The following is a 17,051-nucleotide window of genomic DNA, read 5'->3' on the forward strand; positions in this document are numbered from 1 at the left end:
AAACTCTCTATGAGCCATATCTCACCCCTTGAAACACTTTTTTATTCATTGCATTATCTAGACCACTGAATGTGTTCCAGGGCGGTAAATTGTTACCACGTGGGATATAATATCATATTTGGTTACTTGTTTATTGTGTCCAGATGGAGAGTAAACACACCTCAACTCAAGGGCATCAAGATGGGTCACACACAAAAATGCACAAATGTGCACACATACACACATAGTATAATTAATAGACAGCCATTGCATTTAGTAAACAGGTGTGTTTTTATGACTGTAATGAAAAGTTAATGTGCAATGTGGTCACACCCACCTTTACACACAAATACACACGCAATAAAGTACTGAACTACACACACATTCAGAAAACTTAGAACGATAGTAGGTGGCTACTGATTATGGTATGTATGCACACATACAGTAACTCACAAGCAGAGGGCTTTACCTGATGTGCGTCCTCCCATTTCTCTACATTTTCCATGTCCAACATGAGGCTGACTATCTGGAAGAATTTCTAAACACAAGATGCACTGAGTTGTTATTGCAGCAAGGCCTCTAGATTCTGTCAACTCATTTGTGTGTGTTTGCATGCACACTCAATTGTTAGCCCTTGTCCCCTATTGTGTAGCTAACCTGCACCCACCAACCATTAGTACTGCAGCAGTACTGCAGTTTATTCTCTGTCAACCCTACTACAGTAGACCTTTGTACAGAGGCATATTGTAAAACATAAAATAATGTCTGTCAACTGACTGACTGAGACAGCAGCATTTTGCTCTCTTACAGGCAGTGAAAAGAGAAAAACGCTGCTAAAAAATCCCGTTTGAGGCCACGGAAACTGTGTAGCTGTGGCTCATTGTTATGCACAACTTGTGCAGTAGACAGAAGAGCTCCTACACTGAATAAATTTTGAGGCGTTGCAAATGTACCTGTGTGTGCATGTTTTGTATGCTGACTTGAGGGGGCTTGGCTCTGCTTACCTGCACGTCGTCGGGAGCTGGGATGTAGGTTGCTCTTTTGAAGGTGTCCGTCACATTTCGCAGGATCTCCGTGGAAAAGAGAAGGTCGCCACTGTAGTAGCTCCTCCTCTGCAAGAGCTCCAGGAGACTCCTTACGATCTGAGACATGCCCTCCCCGGCCAGGGTCCTCTGACCCTTCGCGAGATGCTCTCGTAACTACAGTGTGCAGAGAGAGACAGAAATTTAAAAAAGATGATACTTTCACTTCTGCCTGGAACAGTCAAGATGATTAAATGCACGCCCACTGGCACTAACTGTATGTAGTGCATGTGTTCTTATTCAAAATATGTAGCTGGTAAAATGTCAGAAAGACCAAACAAATCAAAGATCATGTTTTTCCCCCTAAGAAATCACAGAAATGATTGGGATGTGAGCCAAGGGGGATGTTTCAAAACAGGAGTATATATGAGCATGTTTGGATTTTGGGGCTTGTGCTTAAAATAGGCGAGCAAAAAGAGGCCTAGCAGCACTCTCAGGCAGGCAGGAATTGGATCTCATCACTTCAGAGACAGAGATACAGAAAGCAAGACTGTGTCTGCGTGTGTGTGTGTGTGTGTGTGTGTGTGTGTGTGTAAAATGCAGACAGAGAGAGAGAGAGAGAAAGAGAGAGAGAGAGAGAGAGAGAGAGAGAGAGAGAAATATGAGAGAGCCTGGAATAAAAGAAGATAACAGCAATCAAAGAAAATTAATTATTGACTCCTAGTGTTAATGAAAGGTTAGAACAGAAGCGAACAGTGCAATCAGCTCTGTCACGTACAATCCCTGACCCCTATCTCCTTCCACCATCATTGTGGAGATGAGAGAGGTTGAAGTTCACAGAGCAGGAAAACAGCCTGGCTGATGAACACATTCATTAGCTATGTTCATTAATTGATAAGTGTGAGCGCAAAGCTCTGGAAAAGCTAATTAGAGATACCGGGAAGCCTTGAGTAAAGACACTCTGCTATTTTTGGTAAACTTTTTTTTTTTAAAGAAAGTTGAACAGAGGTACATGATGGGTGAAAAGGGGGCAGGTTAGGTGGAAAATAACTTTTAAAACAGAAAGCACTTTGTTTTTGGCTCAAATTATGTCATCTGGAAGAATATACATCTTGTTTTTCTTCTTGCTGAAGAGTTTCTACTGTTTTGTTAAAAAGGAACTTACAGATAAATGTAAATATCTATAGTCAAGTGAGACGCATCTGGCGAAGCTCGGAGGACCCCAGAAAGCAACTCCATTATTGTCCAGCATGCAACGACGACTAGCAGATCCTGAAAGAAAAAGGACAAAAACTTTATATGTAATTTATCAAACTTAGGAATGAAACCTTTGCAAGAACACATCATAATATATTACTGTTAATATGGTGTCCAATAGTCATTGACCGTGAACAGGAAAGCCTTCCATTCACGGTCAATGAACCTGCTGCTGTGCCTAAGTACTAAATGCAGCATGCAGAAATTGAGAAAGATCTTAACACCTCACATACAAATTTATACTACTTTTGAAAATAGAAAAATACTTGCATTAATTCTAGAGGTATTTTCCATTTATCACATCACTAAGGTCAGGGGTTATACACAGAGGGTCTGTCTAATGCATTGTAATATAGGGAAAACAACAGTGCATTTACAATAATGACACTTAAGAAACAATAAAAACAAAAGGTCACTTTTGTAAACGTGACTTTTTTGGAGTTAAATGTTATTTAGGATAGGTACAGCTACCAAATGTTTAATTTGTTACAGTTTTGGCAGCTCGCGGTGTGTGGCTGCTCTAACATGGCAGCCAGCAGATAGACTGGTGAAGGCTGCCAAAATACTTTACTAAGACAAAACCTTTTCCCTAGCCAAACAAATATGCACTCACTGAACTGTGGCTCTGTCTTTTTATGAGTAATAAAGTGACATAAATAAACTGTAAAGTTTCACGTTTAATTAAATTTAGTTCATAGATTTACCTTAAATGAAATGTTCTTGAAGTTATAATGTTTTGCTGGCAGGCTACCTGATTCACACAGGCGTGTTTTGATGTGGGAGCCAATGCCGGAGTTTAAAAGATGTAGAAACACATTTATATTACAGGCATTTTGAACCACATCTGCTCTTGGCTTCAATTCTAAAGAAGAAAGTGTCTGAAAGAAATCAAGGGTTGTTCTTGTTTCTGCTTTTGGAAGTTAAAAGGAAAGGTCTGGCAGCAGCTGTTTGAGTTCTTCCTCAGTTTAGATCAACATTACCATGATAAATAAAACACAAACAAGGTTATATTCAAGCAGCTACTAATTTAGGGTAGATGCTGCATGATCTGCAAATGTTATAATGACCACCTCTGTGTACCAAAATGCAACAAAGTAATACTATTTCAGAACAGTTTTGATGATCCTTAGATATTTGTATCTAACTGTAATTTTTTTAGGATTCCCCAATCATAATTTTATTAATTCTACAATATTTTCTTTGATAAAATAGATGATTGCTGTTCTGTTGCACTGTTTTTCCAACTTCACAGTCAAACATGAGAAGCATTAAGATTTTTATTTTCGTGTAGTTTTGTTGTAAGTTTAAGTTCCTTATAGCTTTCCTTTTAGCTAGCTAATGCTTATGATCGAGTGTTAACGTCAATTCATGGGCCTAACAAATCTTGCTTTTCCCTGTTGGACATTTTCAGATTTTTCATCCTGCAAGCTGGTAATGTCTTCCTGTGGTTTTTTTTAAAATAAATATGAGTATCTATAATGTTAGGTTCCTTTTTGTCTTACCCTTTAGCTTGCTCTATTCATGCTAACTACCAGATGCTAAGTTTTTTTGTTTTTTTTCCTTTCCTTTTTGCCTGTTTGAGATCTTCAGTTTTTTTCATTATGCAGGTTTCCTCTTTAATGACAATATGACATTAAATCTCTTTATTCAATGAGTGTCTATGGGTGTTTTCTTTCTCCCACTGTAACTAGCTCTGCTCATGCTATCTACCAGGTGTGATTTTCCATTCATGGGGTTAACAAATTTCTGCTGGACATTTTTTATGACTGTTTGATATTCTCTAATGCTGGCTCATGGCTCGTTGTTGTTTTTTTTAAGAACCGGCTACAGTTTGAGTCACTGTTGTATTGTGTAATGTCACTGCTGATTTATACTAAACCCCAAATTACAAATTAACACGAGCTGCCATTGAAATATGCTAACAGCTGTCAGATTCTGGCTGAAGCTTATCATGCAACTGACCAGTGGCATTAGTTGGACACTTGTTGTAGACTGTTTCTCCAGCTGAGGCTCTCTTCCATGCCATAGAGAGAAGGTGTTCGTCTTTACATATCTCATGAGGAGCTGTAGAACCAGGCGAGAAATACATCGAAAAAGTAAAATGAAGCATAGTCTAGCAGGCGCTCAGAAAAAGAAAAATCACCACGCACACACTCCCACAGACACATACATAGCCAGCAAAAAAAGAGGGAGACAGAGAGGCACAAAAAACAAGATTCAAATCAATGTTCTCCTGCAGCAGCTCCCAATCTTATTCCCTTGTACATTGCTCAGTGCTCTCTGTCAGTGTCACTGCCTCAGTACAGTATCTCATTCCCTCTTCATCTTACCCCCTCTCTTTATTCATCTGTTTTTCCCCCTCCCTCCCTTTCATAACCCTGATGAAAAAAAACAGGGAGAGTGTAGATATTCCGAGGGGGCAGAAAAGTGTTGGCAGAGGCTATGCAGGGAGATGAAAAGGGATGGAGAGTGGAGAAAGAGAGAGAGAGAGAGAGAGAAAGAGGCTGAAAGAGAGAAAATATGATATGATGTTCCCCTGAAATGCCAACAGACAAGATCCTCGTCTTGTATAAGAGAGGCTTGGGAGCTACTCAAAACAAAGAGGTCACGGTGGAGGGTGCACTCAGAAGTTTATCATTTGTAGTCTGTCAGAGCTCAATGCAAGCACGTACACATGTGGCATTCAGGCTTGTCGAGAACATACACTTGCATATTCAAATGCACACACAACTTCAGTCAGGAGGCGTGCTTATTAAACCACACTGTTTCCTGCAGCGCTGACAGTCTGACATTGAACATCTCGCCCTCTACCACGCAGAAACACACAGAAAGACTGAAAGCAAGCGAGTGAGATTAGAGCAAAAGAAACAATGTTAAGAGGGGTGATATAAGGAGAAACAGAGTATCTCTCAGGTAAACAGAGAGGATAAAAGGACAGCACCACAAGGCACGGACATGCAAAATCAATGAAGAGCCAAAGATGGATGGGTATGTGAATTGACAGGAAGACAGACAAGAAACAGATAAAGATGAGAAGAGCACAGTACCAAAATTGTGATAGAAGCCTTTGGCTGTGGTGCGAACCACTGGGAATCATTTCCATTCTGCCTGACAAATACTGTGCATGTACAGATTGGGCACACACACAGATACACATACTCGTTCATCTCCAATGGGAACCCACTAGGAGAGGCATGCACAGAAATGCAGCCACACAGAAAATAAATGTCTACGGCAAAAAGTGTTTATACAGAGTTTCCAAGCATGAATAATATGTACATAAGCATAATGGGGTTCTCCCTCATTTTCTCACACACACACACACACACACACACATTTACTGAGTCACTGACCAGGGCACTTCTTCTCATTACAGGATCGGACCTCCTCTCCCGAGCCATCGCAGGGGTAGCCCTGTATTCCAGTGCCCTCACACATCCTGAAGCGACGCTGCCATCCGGAATCACATGTCTTGCTGCAGAGGCTCCAATGGTTCCAGCTGCCCCAGTTACCTCCACCTGTAACAGGAGCAAGGCACCGCCGGTGAAGATTGGGGAGCGGGGAGGAAGGGTAGGAGGGGAGGAGAGCAGCATGTAAAGTGAAAAATAAATGGGAGTTGCTGGCAAATAGTAAATTTAGGTTACACAACTCTGAGGCAGCAGTTTCGAAACTTTTTCAATTTTTTAGCGTGGTATACCAAATTAAGTCAATATGAGCCCTTTCTGGGCCCCAAGCTCATTAATGCACACTAGTATTTTTGTCCTCTGGGGCCCCTAGTCGAAACAAACTTGCAAGCCAAACTGGGTCCCAACCCACAAATTGCTGGTATGTGGAACACAAATCAGAGAAAACTATACCGATGTCTTTAGATAATGTATGTTTCATGTTTGCATAATGGCAACTCGAGAGCATGTGAGTGTGAATACTAAACATTCATTTGTACACCTTACCACTGCAGGAGGGGTTGGTGCATTCTCTGCTCTCCTGATGGGGGCCCTTACACTCAGCCCAGCCGTGCACTGACGCACTGCAGCGTCGCTGCCTCTGCTGGGTTCCCGTGTTACAAGTCACACTGCATCTTGACCACGGCCCCCACTCCAACCACTGACCCTCCACTGCACAGAGGAAAGGGAATATAGAGAGAAATGGATGAAGTTTTGAGAGACATGGAGAAATAAGGATGAATAGAGCCATGATTTTGAAGGACAGAATGGACAATGTAAGGGACAAAAAGAGAAAGAACACATTACAGGAAAAGTGAGTAGGCTACGAGTTAACAGAATATAGAAAGAATCAGGACAAATACAGAGGCTATTTGGTTTTCCATAAATAGCAACAAACAAACACACTTCATAATTCTATGGACATTTTAAATATTTCAATATGATATGAAATAGCTGATTACTATTCCTTTCATGCTTTGTTTTAAAGAGTTCACACAGAGTACAGACAGATTTCCATTCAAAGTGTTATTAGAGATGCACCACATTTCAACTCTTGACTGCTGTTTGTGCAGAAATAGATTAATAAAAATAACATTTCAATACATTCCAAGGCTGCCTGTCACATGATGCATGAATACCAAACAGCTTAACCAAAGCCTGATGACACACACAGGTGTAATCAAAGCCCCCCCTCCTTCCCCTCCCCTTTAATAGGGGAGCTTTGCTGCAGTAATTGAGTTCTCAAATAAAACATCAAAAAATGCAAAAAAAAAAAAAGATAATCAAATACAGGAAGATTACTCATTTATAGTGTGTGCAGTCAAAGATTTTTGGTATGTCATCAATTTCAAAGCTGGTTACAGTTTAGACCATTTTTGTGGATCTGTGTTAAAGAAAAAACACAATGTTCTGCTGAGAAAATGCACAACAGCAGCTGAAATCTGCGATTAATAAATTGTCAATGGATTCTTATAATTTATTTCTACACCGTTCATAACACAAATTTTTGATTAAAACTCTTTGATACAAAACTTACCATAGGAACCAATTACTGACCTGCGACCATTTATTTTTCAGAATACTGTTGAATAAAGGGACCTCATATATTGTTGCATTTGTTAATTTTTGCTGGATTACAACAATTGCAAAAACCTTGCAGACCAAAAAAACTGGTATGAAAATCCACAAATTTTGTCCTTTGGCATCTTTGTCAACATGCTAACAATAGCATACTTTCCAGTCAAGAAAGCTTTAAACTACATCTGTTTTACTACTGTCCAACTGCAACTGTACAACAGTATAATGTTGTAAGGGGATGGTATTTAATCTTTTACCTGTTGCTACCATTACAGAGCCTTGGTGGCAACTGTTGTTTTTAGTGAAATATATTCAGACCAGTCATGGTTGCGCTGAGCAGTAAATTGTTACTCTCAAATTAATTGTTTAAGCATCGTCTACTACATTTACACAAACATACACTCCTAGAGGTAATAATTTGAACTGAGTAACAACACAATGCAAAGTTCTGTTGGCAGCAGTGTCACTTGTGTTGTGAAAAAAAAGCCAACTCATGTATTGCCTCAGTTGGATTACTGATGTGGACAACTCTGTGATATCATGCACACATAAGTCAAGTTACACTTCAGCAGACTCTGAGCAAGAAGGTGTATTTATCCAATGAAAGTAAGTTTATTATACACTTTACTATTAGCTCTCTACAAACATCTTCCTCTTTAGTTGCTTAGAGCACCACTGTGTGTACAAGGTAGTTGCTACTCTGTCTGTAAAACCTCCATAAAGCTGAGAAGAGCAGAGTCAGGTGAGAATTTCCAATAGGTTTATTTACTATAAGTGACCCCTTTAACATTACATGCAGTCATTTGATGAACATACAAATACTGTGTAGTGTGGATTTTCATATTGCCATGAACAGAATTTACAGTTTGATTATTGTTCAGTCACTTAAATGTAACCTTCAGTCAAGCTGAGCTGATAGAGGTTTATATTTTCTTGTCGAGTAACAAATCTATGCTGAAAAGAAATACACTTTGTATGCTTTTATAGTTACAGCAAAGTACTTTTGAAAATGTGTAATTAAATGGGTTAAGGCATTTATTAAACATTTTACAGCCTTCTATGTTATGAAAAAGACAGGAAACCTACCTTAAAAGCCATGCCACAGCCATTGTGTATGTGCTACACTGCACAGAAGCCTGTCTATTTGTCTTTATATTAACAAGAATAGCAATTCAAAGTGAGAACTGCTCCTGTTTCAGCTCAGAATGATATATCGAGGTGCACATTCTACACACAGGGGCTTTAAGTAGCAGAGAAAGTGAAGTACAGTGTAGTAAATGTATTTGTCTGCTTCTCCCAAGTGGGAAAGCATTGCCAACTCTCCTTGGTAATGTGGTCAATCACACTGTGTGTGTGTGTGTGTGTGTGTGTGTGTGTGTGTGTGTGTGTGTGTGTGTGGCTCGTATAGTGTTCCAACTAGCTGGGGCCAACACCGTGTTGGGGAATGACATTAACAGAATGAGCTGTAAGCTAGAATTAAAGTGTTAACTTGACATTTCCCAAGTTTAATTCTGAGTAATTAAAGTGACAAGTGGGGAACAGCCTCCAAAAGAAGGACAAACCATCTCCTCATCTTTATAGCAGTGTGAAAACGTTTGCACCTAAAACACAGGAGCACACATAATTGCACAAAAATGTAGTAAATATACAGTCAGCTGTAAAAAGCTTTTTGTAATGTTGAAAAAAGTGGCAAAATAGCAGATTTATAGCACAATTTGTATGACAGGCACAAATTTACACACTGTTGTCAGCAGGAACTACTCTATGTTAAATGCATTCAAGGCAAGCTAGAAATACAGTATATGCAAAAACATTTCCCAGTAGAAAAAAAACAGCATATAGGAACGCAGCTGGCAGTGTAGCATGGCATCTCTCTCTCTCGTAGGAAGTGGGTTTCTTGCCAAACACACAAAACTATTAATTGGCCTGTAATTAAGACATAACCATTAATCCTTACATATGCTTAGCTGTGAACTGATTGTTTACGTTGTGAGAAAAAAAAAGGTAGGCATAAAGGACGTTCCCAGCCAGCTTCTCTGCCCCCACATGAGCGCATTCTAGTTCTTGCCGATAGCTTTAAAAGGTCTGATACGATCAAATTAATTATTCATGTATGACATTTCTGCTCATTTTACTCTTAGCCTGCTGATTGTCTTATTTGATGCAACAGCTGTCATATTAACATTTGCGGCTCTGCCCACATGTGCATGCATTTGTTTGATGTTCCAGTGTATATCTACGTGAGCGATAAGCCACTGTGAAGAGAGATAAGAAATTACAGTAAAGGAGTCCAATTTTGATTAATTCTACATGGGTTTAACACACTGTAGCATAGACATATAGTGTAGCATATGGTCTGAATATATAGAGAAAGATCCAATCACTGAGACACACACACATGCGCACACACACACGTACACATGTACACACACACACACACACACGCACACGCACACGCACACGCACACGCATACATACAGATGAGATCCATCAAAGCTCTATTCTCTATGCATGGACGTTTGTGCCAAAAGGCCTTTGCTGGCATTCATCATTTCAAAGGACCATTGCCTTTGAACTCCCAAAAGCACGCTGAATCTGTTGTGATAGATTCACACACTCAGACACAAACACATAAACCATATGAGGACACACGTACACAGATTTCCTTGAGGCCCTTGAAGGAAGAGCCTTTCTCCCAAACCCTCTCTTTCCATCACTGTTCCCAAAACAGCATGGTAAAACATCCCGGAGGCCATACTTTAGATTACGACGTCTTCCTATTCCTCCCTCTTTGAGACATAACTTTGCAGCCGCTTTGTCTGGCAATGGGGACAGTTTTGTTTTATTTAAATATTAACCTTATAAAACCCTGCTTTGAAAAACATAAAAACAAAAAGGCCAAATAAATAAATAAAAACAAAATAAATATTAGTCAGTAGGGAGCGTAGGAACACAAAAAGCCATCGCCCAGACAGGCTCCAGCAGCATTCATATAAATATAAGTATATATTGTTTTCTACAGGGAAATGATGCAGGATTCTTTACCTTTGCAAAAAACAAATAAAATGCACTTACCCTGTGATAATTGCTCAGCCTTACATACTATACAAGCACGCATGCTCTTGCTCTGACTGAAATTAATTCAAGATATAAAATTATTCAAAAAGCAGCCGCCAATGTTGCTATGAACTGTCTTATGTTTTAGTGTCTGTGTGCCCATTAATGCCATTACTCCAATGTTGTGTAGAAACCATTTACATTCTGAAATATAAAGCACAGACCGAAATTAAATCACTGAAATTAATATTCCTTTCTAATGTCAATGCTTTCAAAGTAAGTGGTTTTCTAAAAGGACACTTGAAATACAAAATTAAAATTGCACAGAGGCAATGAATATGCCTGAAGTACAGTTTAAGTCTTAAAAATGCTGAGGGCTTTTCTTTGTGCTAAATGTAAACTGTGCCCTATCTAATGAGTAGATGTAAGTATTTACATCACAGGACTACATCTGTAAAGCTGCTCTGTAACAGGTAGCTGTAAGTCAAAACTCACCACTCTCTTTCTTTAGTTGGCTCTATTGAGACATTATTTCAATCGCTGGTATGTCCCTTTCCACTCCAATGCAGCCTGATAAAGATGTTTCAGCTGGACAGTCTGAGTCAGTCAGTCAGTCAGATTGGAATAAAGTCCTGAGGTCCCCATAGACACCAGAATTAGAGGGGGCAGCACCAGAGCCTTATTGCTGTTCTTGACAAGGTATAGGCCTAACAGGTAATCTCAAAGACAATAGCTGAGGAGCTCCACTGCAGGACTGCTCAGCAATCGAAACCAAGCCAAGCATGGAGGAAGCACAAAAGTCCAACCTAAAGGCTTTGCTAGGCTACAACTGATCAGGTTGAGTGAGTGAGAGTTGAAAAATGGGGATGAATCCCATGGCTGCCGACAGAAAAATACAAAATTAAAAACTATGGTGAGGATACAAGAGCTCAAGCAATGAGAATAAGCAGACAGGAGAGGCAGGGGTAATGCTGCATTCACGCCATGTCAACAGAATGGTACGATAAAAAAGTTCCAGTCCATGTGTTAATCCAAGAGCTCAGTACAAATCTTGTCACACTACAGACAGGGTTCCCACACATTTCAGTGGCCAAAATTTCAAAAACTTTCCATGACTTTTAAAGGACCTATAGTAAAATTTTCTGGATGCTTTTCAAACATGTCACGCATCAACATATACTAGAGCTACGTGATGTCGACAGCTACAGAAAATAAAATAGCCTTTATGTTACATTACGAGAAAGGTTATCCAAAGAAGATTACTGGAAGAATTAATGTCATTACACATAGTTAAATTTCACTTCTTTTCTGCAATTTTCAATTATTTTTACTAATTCCATGACTTTTCAAGGCCTGGACAAAGTGACTGTGAAATTCCATGAATTTACCAATTTTTCCGTGACCTTGGGAACTCCATATAGATGAAGGAAATTAAGCTTTGATTACATATTTGCATTGTGTTACATACAATATCAGACATTCAACAGAAAGAAAAAAAAAAAAACAGCAGCAAACTATGCAAAAACTAAGGGCTCCGACACACCAGGCCAGCAGTCAATGTTGGGCTGTTGGCTGTTCTATTCATTTAATCTGCAAAAGCTAAAATGGTACCTGTTTTTTCCTGCTGATCATAAAATTACTGGTTAAGCCTAAGTTTATTGGAGGCTGACCTGGCTGTATACAACTGATTATACTTGGTGATGATGATAATAATAATAATAATAATAATAATAATAATAATAATAATAATAATAAATGCTTTTCAAGGTACTTAAAGACACTTTCCAAAAGTCATAAAAGATCATAAAATGGAGAACACTAAAACACAAATAAAAAACACACAACATTAAAATACATATAACATCAATCAGAAGAAAGCTTATTTTGGAAAGATTGGTTTTGATAAGTGTTTTGAACTGAAAGAGGTTAGTGCTGTTCCAGATATGTTTGGGGAGAGTCAAGAGCAATAGTTATCTTTCTACCGCCGGGGCTCCATTCAGAATATCTGTTGAAATTCTGGACTCTAACGGCTGTCTTTTCTGACACAATTCTCTAAATTTGGATGAGCTATAACCAAAAAGTCATTTAATTTAGTTCAGCTTCTATTGGTGTCAAGATGTAATTGCAAGCTATAGTGGCTTTGCAGTCATTAGATTGGTCTAGTTCTTTTCATCATGTGGAAGATACCATCACTGCCAGAAACCACCGATACCCTTAGGTTAGAACAATGGGAGGCTGACATGTACATTTTTCCCTACACAGTCTGCACAATGTGACATGAATGCAGCGTCCGTCCACATTTTAGCAGATTAGAGAGAGACACTTGGTCAATGCAAGAGCTGTAATGGAAGAACACAAAAAGTAAATGCATGTGAATGTAAACTTCAGAGTTGTCACAGTAACCCAGTTGATTTTGATTTTTGTGATTTGGTAGAAAAAGAAGAAGTCATGCATGACTAGGCAGAGAGGCAAAGAGAGAGAGCCTGGGTGTATCATGTGAATGGGGATGGTACTAACCAGGACACACTGCTATGTTGCAGAGTTTGGTCTGAATCTCGGGTCGTCCACAAGCCAAGACCCCGCCTCCGTTCACACACTTCCTGGTTCGCGTCCTGGAGCCCCGCCCACAGGTCACAGAGCACAGACTCCATGACGACCACTCCTCCCACAGCCCATGCACTGCAAACACCCACAAACACGACATGGGGGTGAGGAATGAGGGAGAAAGGGAGGGGTTGGAGCATCCCAATGCAGGCAGGAGGGTTAGAGAATGAGAGAAACATGAGAAATTAAGTGAGACGATGCACATTCCTTAAAAAACATGACGGAAATGACCTTCTGACCTTCACAAAAACATTCCAGATCCAATGGAAAAGAAACACTGAGAATGAAACTGCACTTAACCATTGTTAAATGAAAGAAAATGGAGGTTAGGAATGGAAACTCTAGCATTTGAAGTCATGCAGCTCAAACCATGACAAGGAAATGAATGTAGTAAGTTGGCTTCTGAAATTATTAGAGCATTCGGTTACTATATAGAGTGAACCAAAAGGATCCAAAGACTCCAATGACTTCAAACACCAATTAAAGTATTAAAAATGTTTCTGATCTTTTTTTCTCTCAGTTCCTCTTTTTCCCCTTTACTGCACATCTCAGCCCATTTTAGCCACAGATGACGATGAAATACATTGAAAATAGAATAAATGAGCAGTGGAATTGCACAAAAAACTTTGCAGCTAATGAACTTCAAGTCTACTTCTGTGATGCTGCTTTATGGACACTAATTCTTGCAGGAAAATGTCTAGTTGATCTGTTTCAGCGCTGTGACACTGGCAGATTGTGTCATGTAAGAGAAAAACACATGTGTAGACACACATGCACAAAAATAATTGCTTCAGAGAAAAGAACAATGAAAAGACAGATTGTAGAGAAAAAAAAAAAGAAATATTCAACAGGAGACTCCAGAGGCGGAAAAGATGACTGACAGGATTAGTTAGTGAGTGTCAAGAGAGGTGAGAATAAAAATAGATAAACATGACAAAAAGGGGAGATTATTAGTTAATTTGAAAGAGCACAAAAAAGATTTTTGGCTCAGAAAGTTTGAAAGGCCAAGAAAATGAGGCAGTTATTTAAAAAATACAGAAATGTTCAGCCAGAGACCAAAGGAGATTACGCTATGTTGAAAGAGATGGGAAGAAAGGAAGAGGAGCAGATTTGGCGAGATGCTGAGAGAAAGATAGAAAGCAAGATATGGAGACAGAGAGGGACAGAGGGAGAGAAAGTAAGAGACAGCAGGATGGAGATTGCTGGTCCTGTGTTGAGCAAAGCTAAATAAATCATGGCGATAAATAATTAAGTCTACTCTGTGAAGGATGGCTCAGAGGAGCAGGATTATAGAGGGCTGAGAGAGAGGGAGAAGACGGTGGTATTAAAAAAGTACTGAGATATATGGGGAGCCGGTAAACAGTTAGATATCCTTAAATACTGCAAAATATGGTATCAGTGCATCTTTAAGATGCTGTACAGAGTGGCTATGTTGCAGAGAGACAAAAGCATCAGGACTGTATCCAGTTATAAGCATGTGTGTCGCTTTTTGTTTCTGTACAGTTTATTCAATTAGATATTTTAATCTCAGTTGTGCGCTTTGCTTAACTAAAGTTGGCCTAGTTATAGCGTAAGTGTTTATGAAGCAGAGATTTGCGCACATCTAAATTTACATGGGGTTCCACATCACAAACAATTTCTCTCATATAGTTGTTAAATATTTATGCATCCTGTCTGGCAGGAGTAAGTGTTGCATAGTTGACTGAACCAACTGTGAAAGATAATGTTTGCTTGCTAATATCTAATATGGTCCAATAATCAGAGAGGTTGCTTGATTAGTAATCAATCAAAAGTAATTTTAAAAGTAATTTTAAATAAAGACACACACACACACACACACACACACACACACACACACACACTTACTGAGTCACTGACCAGTTTCAAAGGCTATGGTAATCATATAGACTACATAACCAATTATCCTCAGTTAGGTTAGCATAATTTAATATGAAAATGTCACAACACATTTATCATTCTGTTCTTATTTAGTTGTTTTCTGTGAACTTGAAAGTTCATTTTTTAAAAATAATACCATACGTAAATAATGAGAAGAAACTGAAACTTGCAAAACTGACATGAGAGGTTCACGTAAGCGTCACAGTTTGAAGTGTTTGGCCACCGGCCATGCTGTTGTATTTGACCAGTTGGAAGTGAAAATGTGTTGGCTACAGATGTCTATAAGTACTTTTTTTAAACACACATCACTAAACTAGTTTTGATGGAGTAACAAACTTTGAAACCAGCTCGAATTACTAAGACCCTGAGAAGAATTTTACGCACACACTTAGTGATAGATTTACAAGAACTGGTGCAACCCAATCCTGACCCCCAATCCCAACTTTATTTATTTTAAATGCTCAATTTCATGGTTCAGAATGTTCAACAGCCACCAAATTTAAGATTTTTGAGCTCTGAAATTGCACTTTCGTATAACCCATTGGGAAAGTTGTGTCTGTTGAACAGCTGTTACTCACCTAAAAGGTGGCATTTTAATGCAGCAGGATGCAATGTGCAAGTACGTCAACCAAAATATTTTGGTATCAAACATAAAACAAGACTTAATTACGAAATATTTAATTTAATAAATCTTGTTAAAAAACAAAACATAATCAGGATCTCCAAAGTGCAAGCAGCAGATTTCTTGGGGGTATCTGCAAAATTAAAGTAATTGCAAAACCCTCACAAGAGACTGGGGCAATTTGATACAAAAACAAACTAAAAAAAAATAATACAAGTCAGTCAAAGTTCTGTTATTTAGCTTTTTTTCTACATTGCTACAAGATTGCTTGTAAGACATTACTTATTCATCCAAATCGAATCTCCATCTCTCAAACCAGTACAAGTGTATCTGAAGTCTGACTGCGCAAAGCCAATCAATTAGCCTATAAAATCAAGCCTGAAGCTGCTTTGGGACTAAGACATTAAAAGGAGAAAATATCCATCGGAGATGGGGACAAGGTTAGAATCTGATAAGCAAATTAAGGAGGAAAAAACACGATAAAAATGTCCTCAGATACTGGGATGTGGAATGTATCACAGCACCTACTGATGACCAGGTAAGCACTCCCCATTGAGTGGTATTTCTAGTCATAAACAAAGCAGCAGAGGGCAATTATATCAAAAATCTTGTCTATCTTGACACACCAACAATTACATTAACATAATACGGCACGTCTTTGGGTTCAACTGCTCACATTAAAAGGGAGTTCTTTGCCGTCAGGGTTGCAGTCGCTGAGGGAGGTGGAAAAGAGCATGTTTACAGCAGGCACTAAAAGAAAAACAAGATTTAAATAGCAAACTGATCAGTGTTGATCAAACCACGAAAGTGACAGATCTGTCTTGTCACAAAATCAAGTTCATGAACTCCAAAAATTCAGCTTGGTGAGGGGTAGATGAAAAATATGTAGCTGGAGAATGTGCAAAAATGGAAGCACACAGATTTACTTTCTCTGGGCTGTGTTTCTGATGCAAATGCAAGTAAGCTCAGATAAGAGAGGATAAAATGGCCATGCTCACCATCCTTATTTAAGCATATGCGTACACACACACACACTTAGCAGATGTTCACAGCAACGCAAAGACTAAGGATATGTGTAATGAGGATGCATGACTTCAATACACGTTTTTTATAATCTACGCAGTTATTAAATCCGTGTAATGATGCTTGCTATATAAAGATATCAAAGATATCTTAATTCTAGACTTTGTGAATGCACAGCCTATAATAGGACAAATGCATTGTATTGATCATAAGCATTAGCATCATTACCAGCAATTTCATCTGGGGTCATAGCAAAGATAGCTGCATTATTTAAAACTACATATTAGGGTGTGTGTGTGGGTGTGTGAGAATTTTCTGTGTTCACCATCTGCAGTCAGCCACCACTACATCTTCGCATGCATTCTCAGTGTCTTGCTTGAATGGTTAGTGGAAGTGTGATGTTGCAGCATTTGACTATGCAGTGACCCAGACATACTGTATTCATAATGCACCATTGTTCCGCTTCATGTTTTAAATGTCACTGAATCTATGGCAAATGAGCAGTAGCTAAATGGAACAGAAGTAGGGGTACTACTTCACTTTGCACGCTTTGGGGCATAAAATCCT

General features: G+C 39.0%; 1 protein-coding gene across 1 annotated transcript in view; it reads right to left on the reverse strand.

Moving 5' to 3' along the window:
* Window positions 1-17,051, reverse strand: part of adgrb2 (adhesion G protein-coupled receptor B2) — a 243,880-nt gene that overhangs the window by 97,380 nt on the left and 129,449 nt on the right. The window contains exons 5-11 of the mRNA XM_042506819.1: window positions 12,854-13,015; window positions 6,209-6,373; window positions 5,612-5,776; window positions 4,221-4,322; window positions 2,167-2,273; window positions 984-1,178; window positions 449-517 (exon numbers count right to left, since the gene is read on the reverse strand). Coding sequence (XP_042362753.1) covers window positions 449-517; window positions 984-1,178; window positions 2,167-2,273; window positions 4,221-4,322; window positions 5,612-5,776; window positions 6,209-6,373; window positions 12,854-13,015 — 965 coding nt within the window. The remainder of the gene's footprint in view (window positions 1-448; window positions 518-983; window positions 1,179-2,166; window positions 2,274-4,220; window positions 4,323-5,611; window positions 5,777-6,208; window positions 6,374-12,853; window positions 13,016-17,051) is intronic.

Source organism: Plectropomus leopardus, chromosome 18, assembly GCF_008729295.1.
Source record: "Plectropomus leopardus isolate mb chromosome 18, YSFRI_Pleo_2.0, whole genome shotgun sequence".
Taxonomy (NCBI): domain Eukaryota; kingdom Metazoa; phylum Chordata; class Actinopteri; order Perciformes; family Serranidae; genus Plectropomus; species Plectropomus leopardus.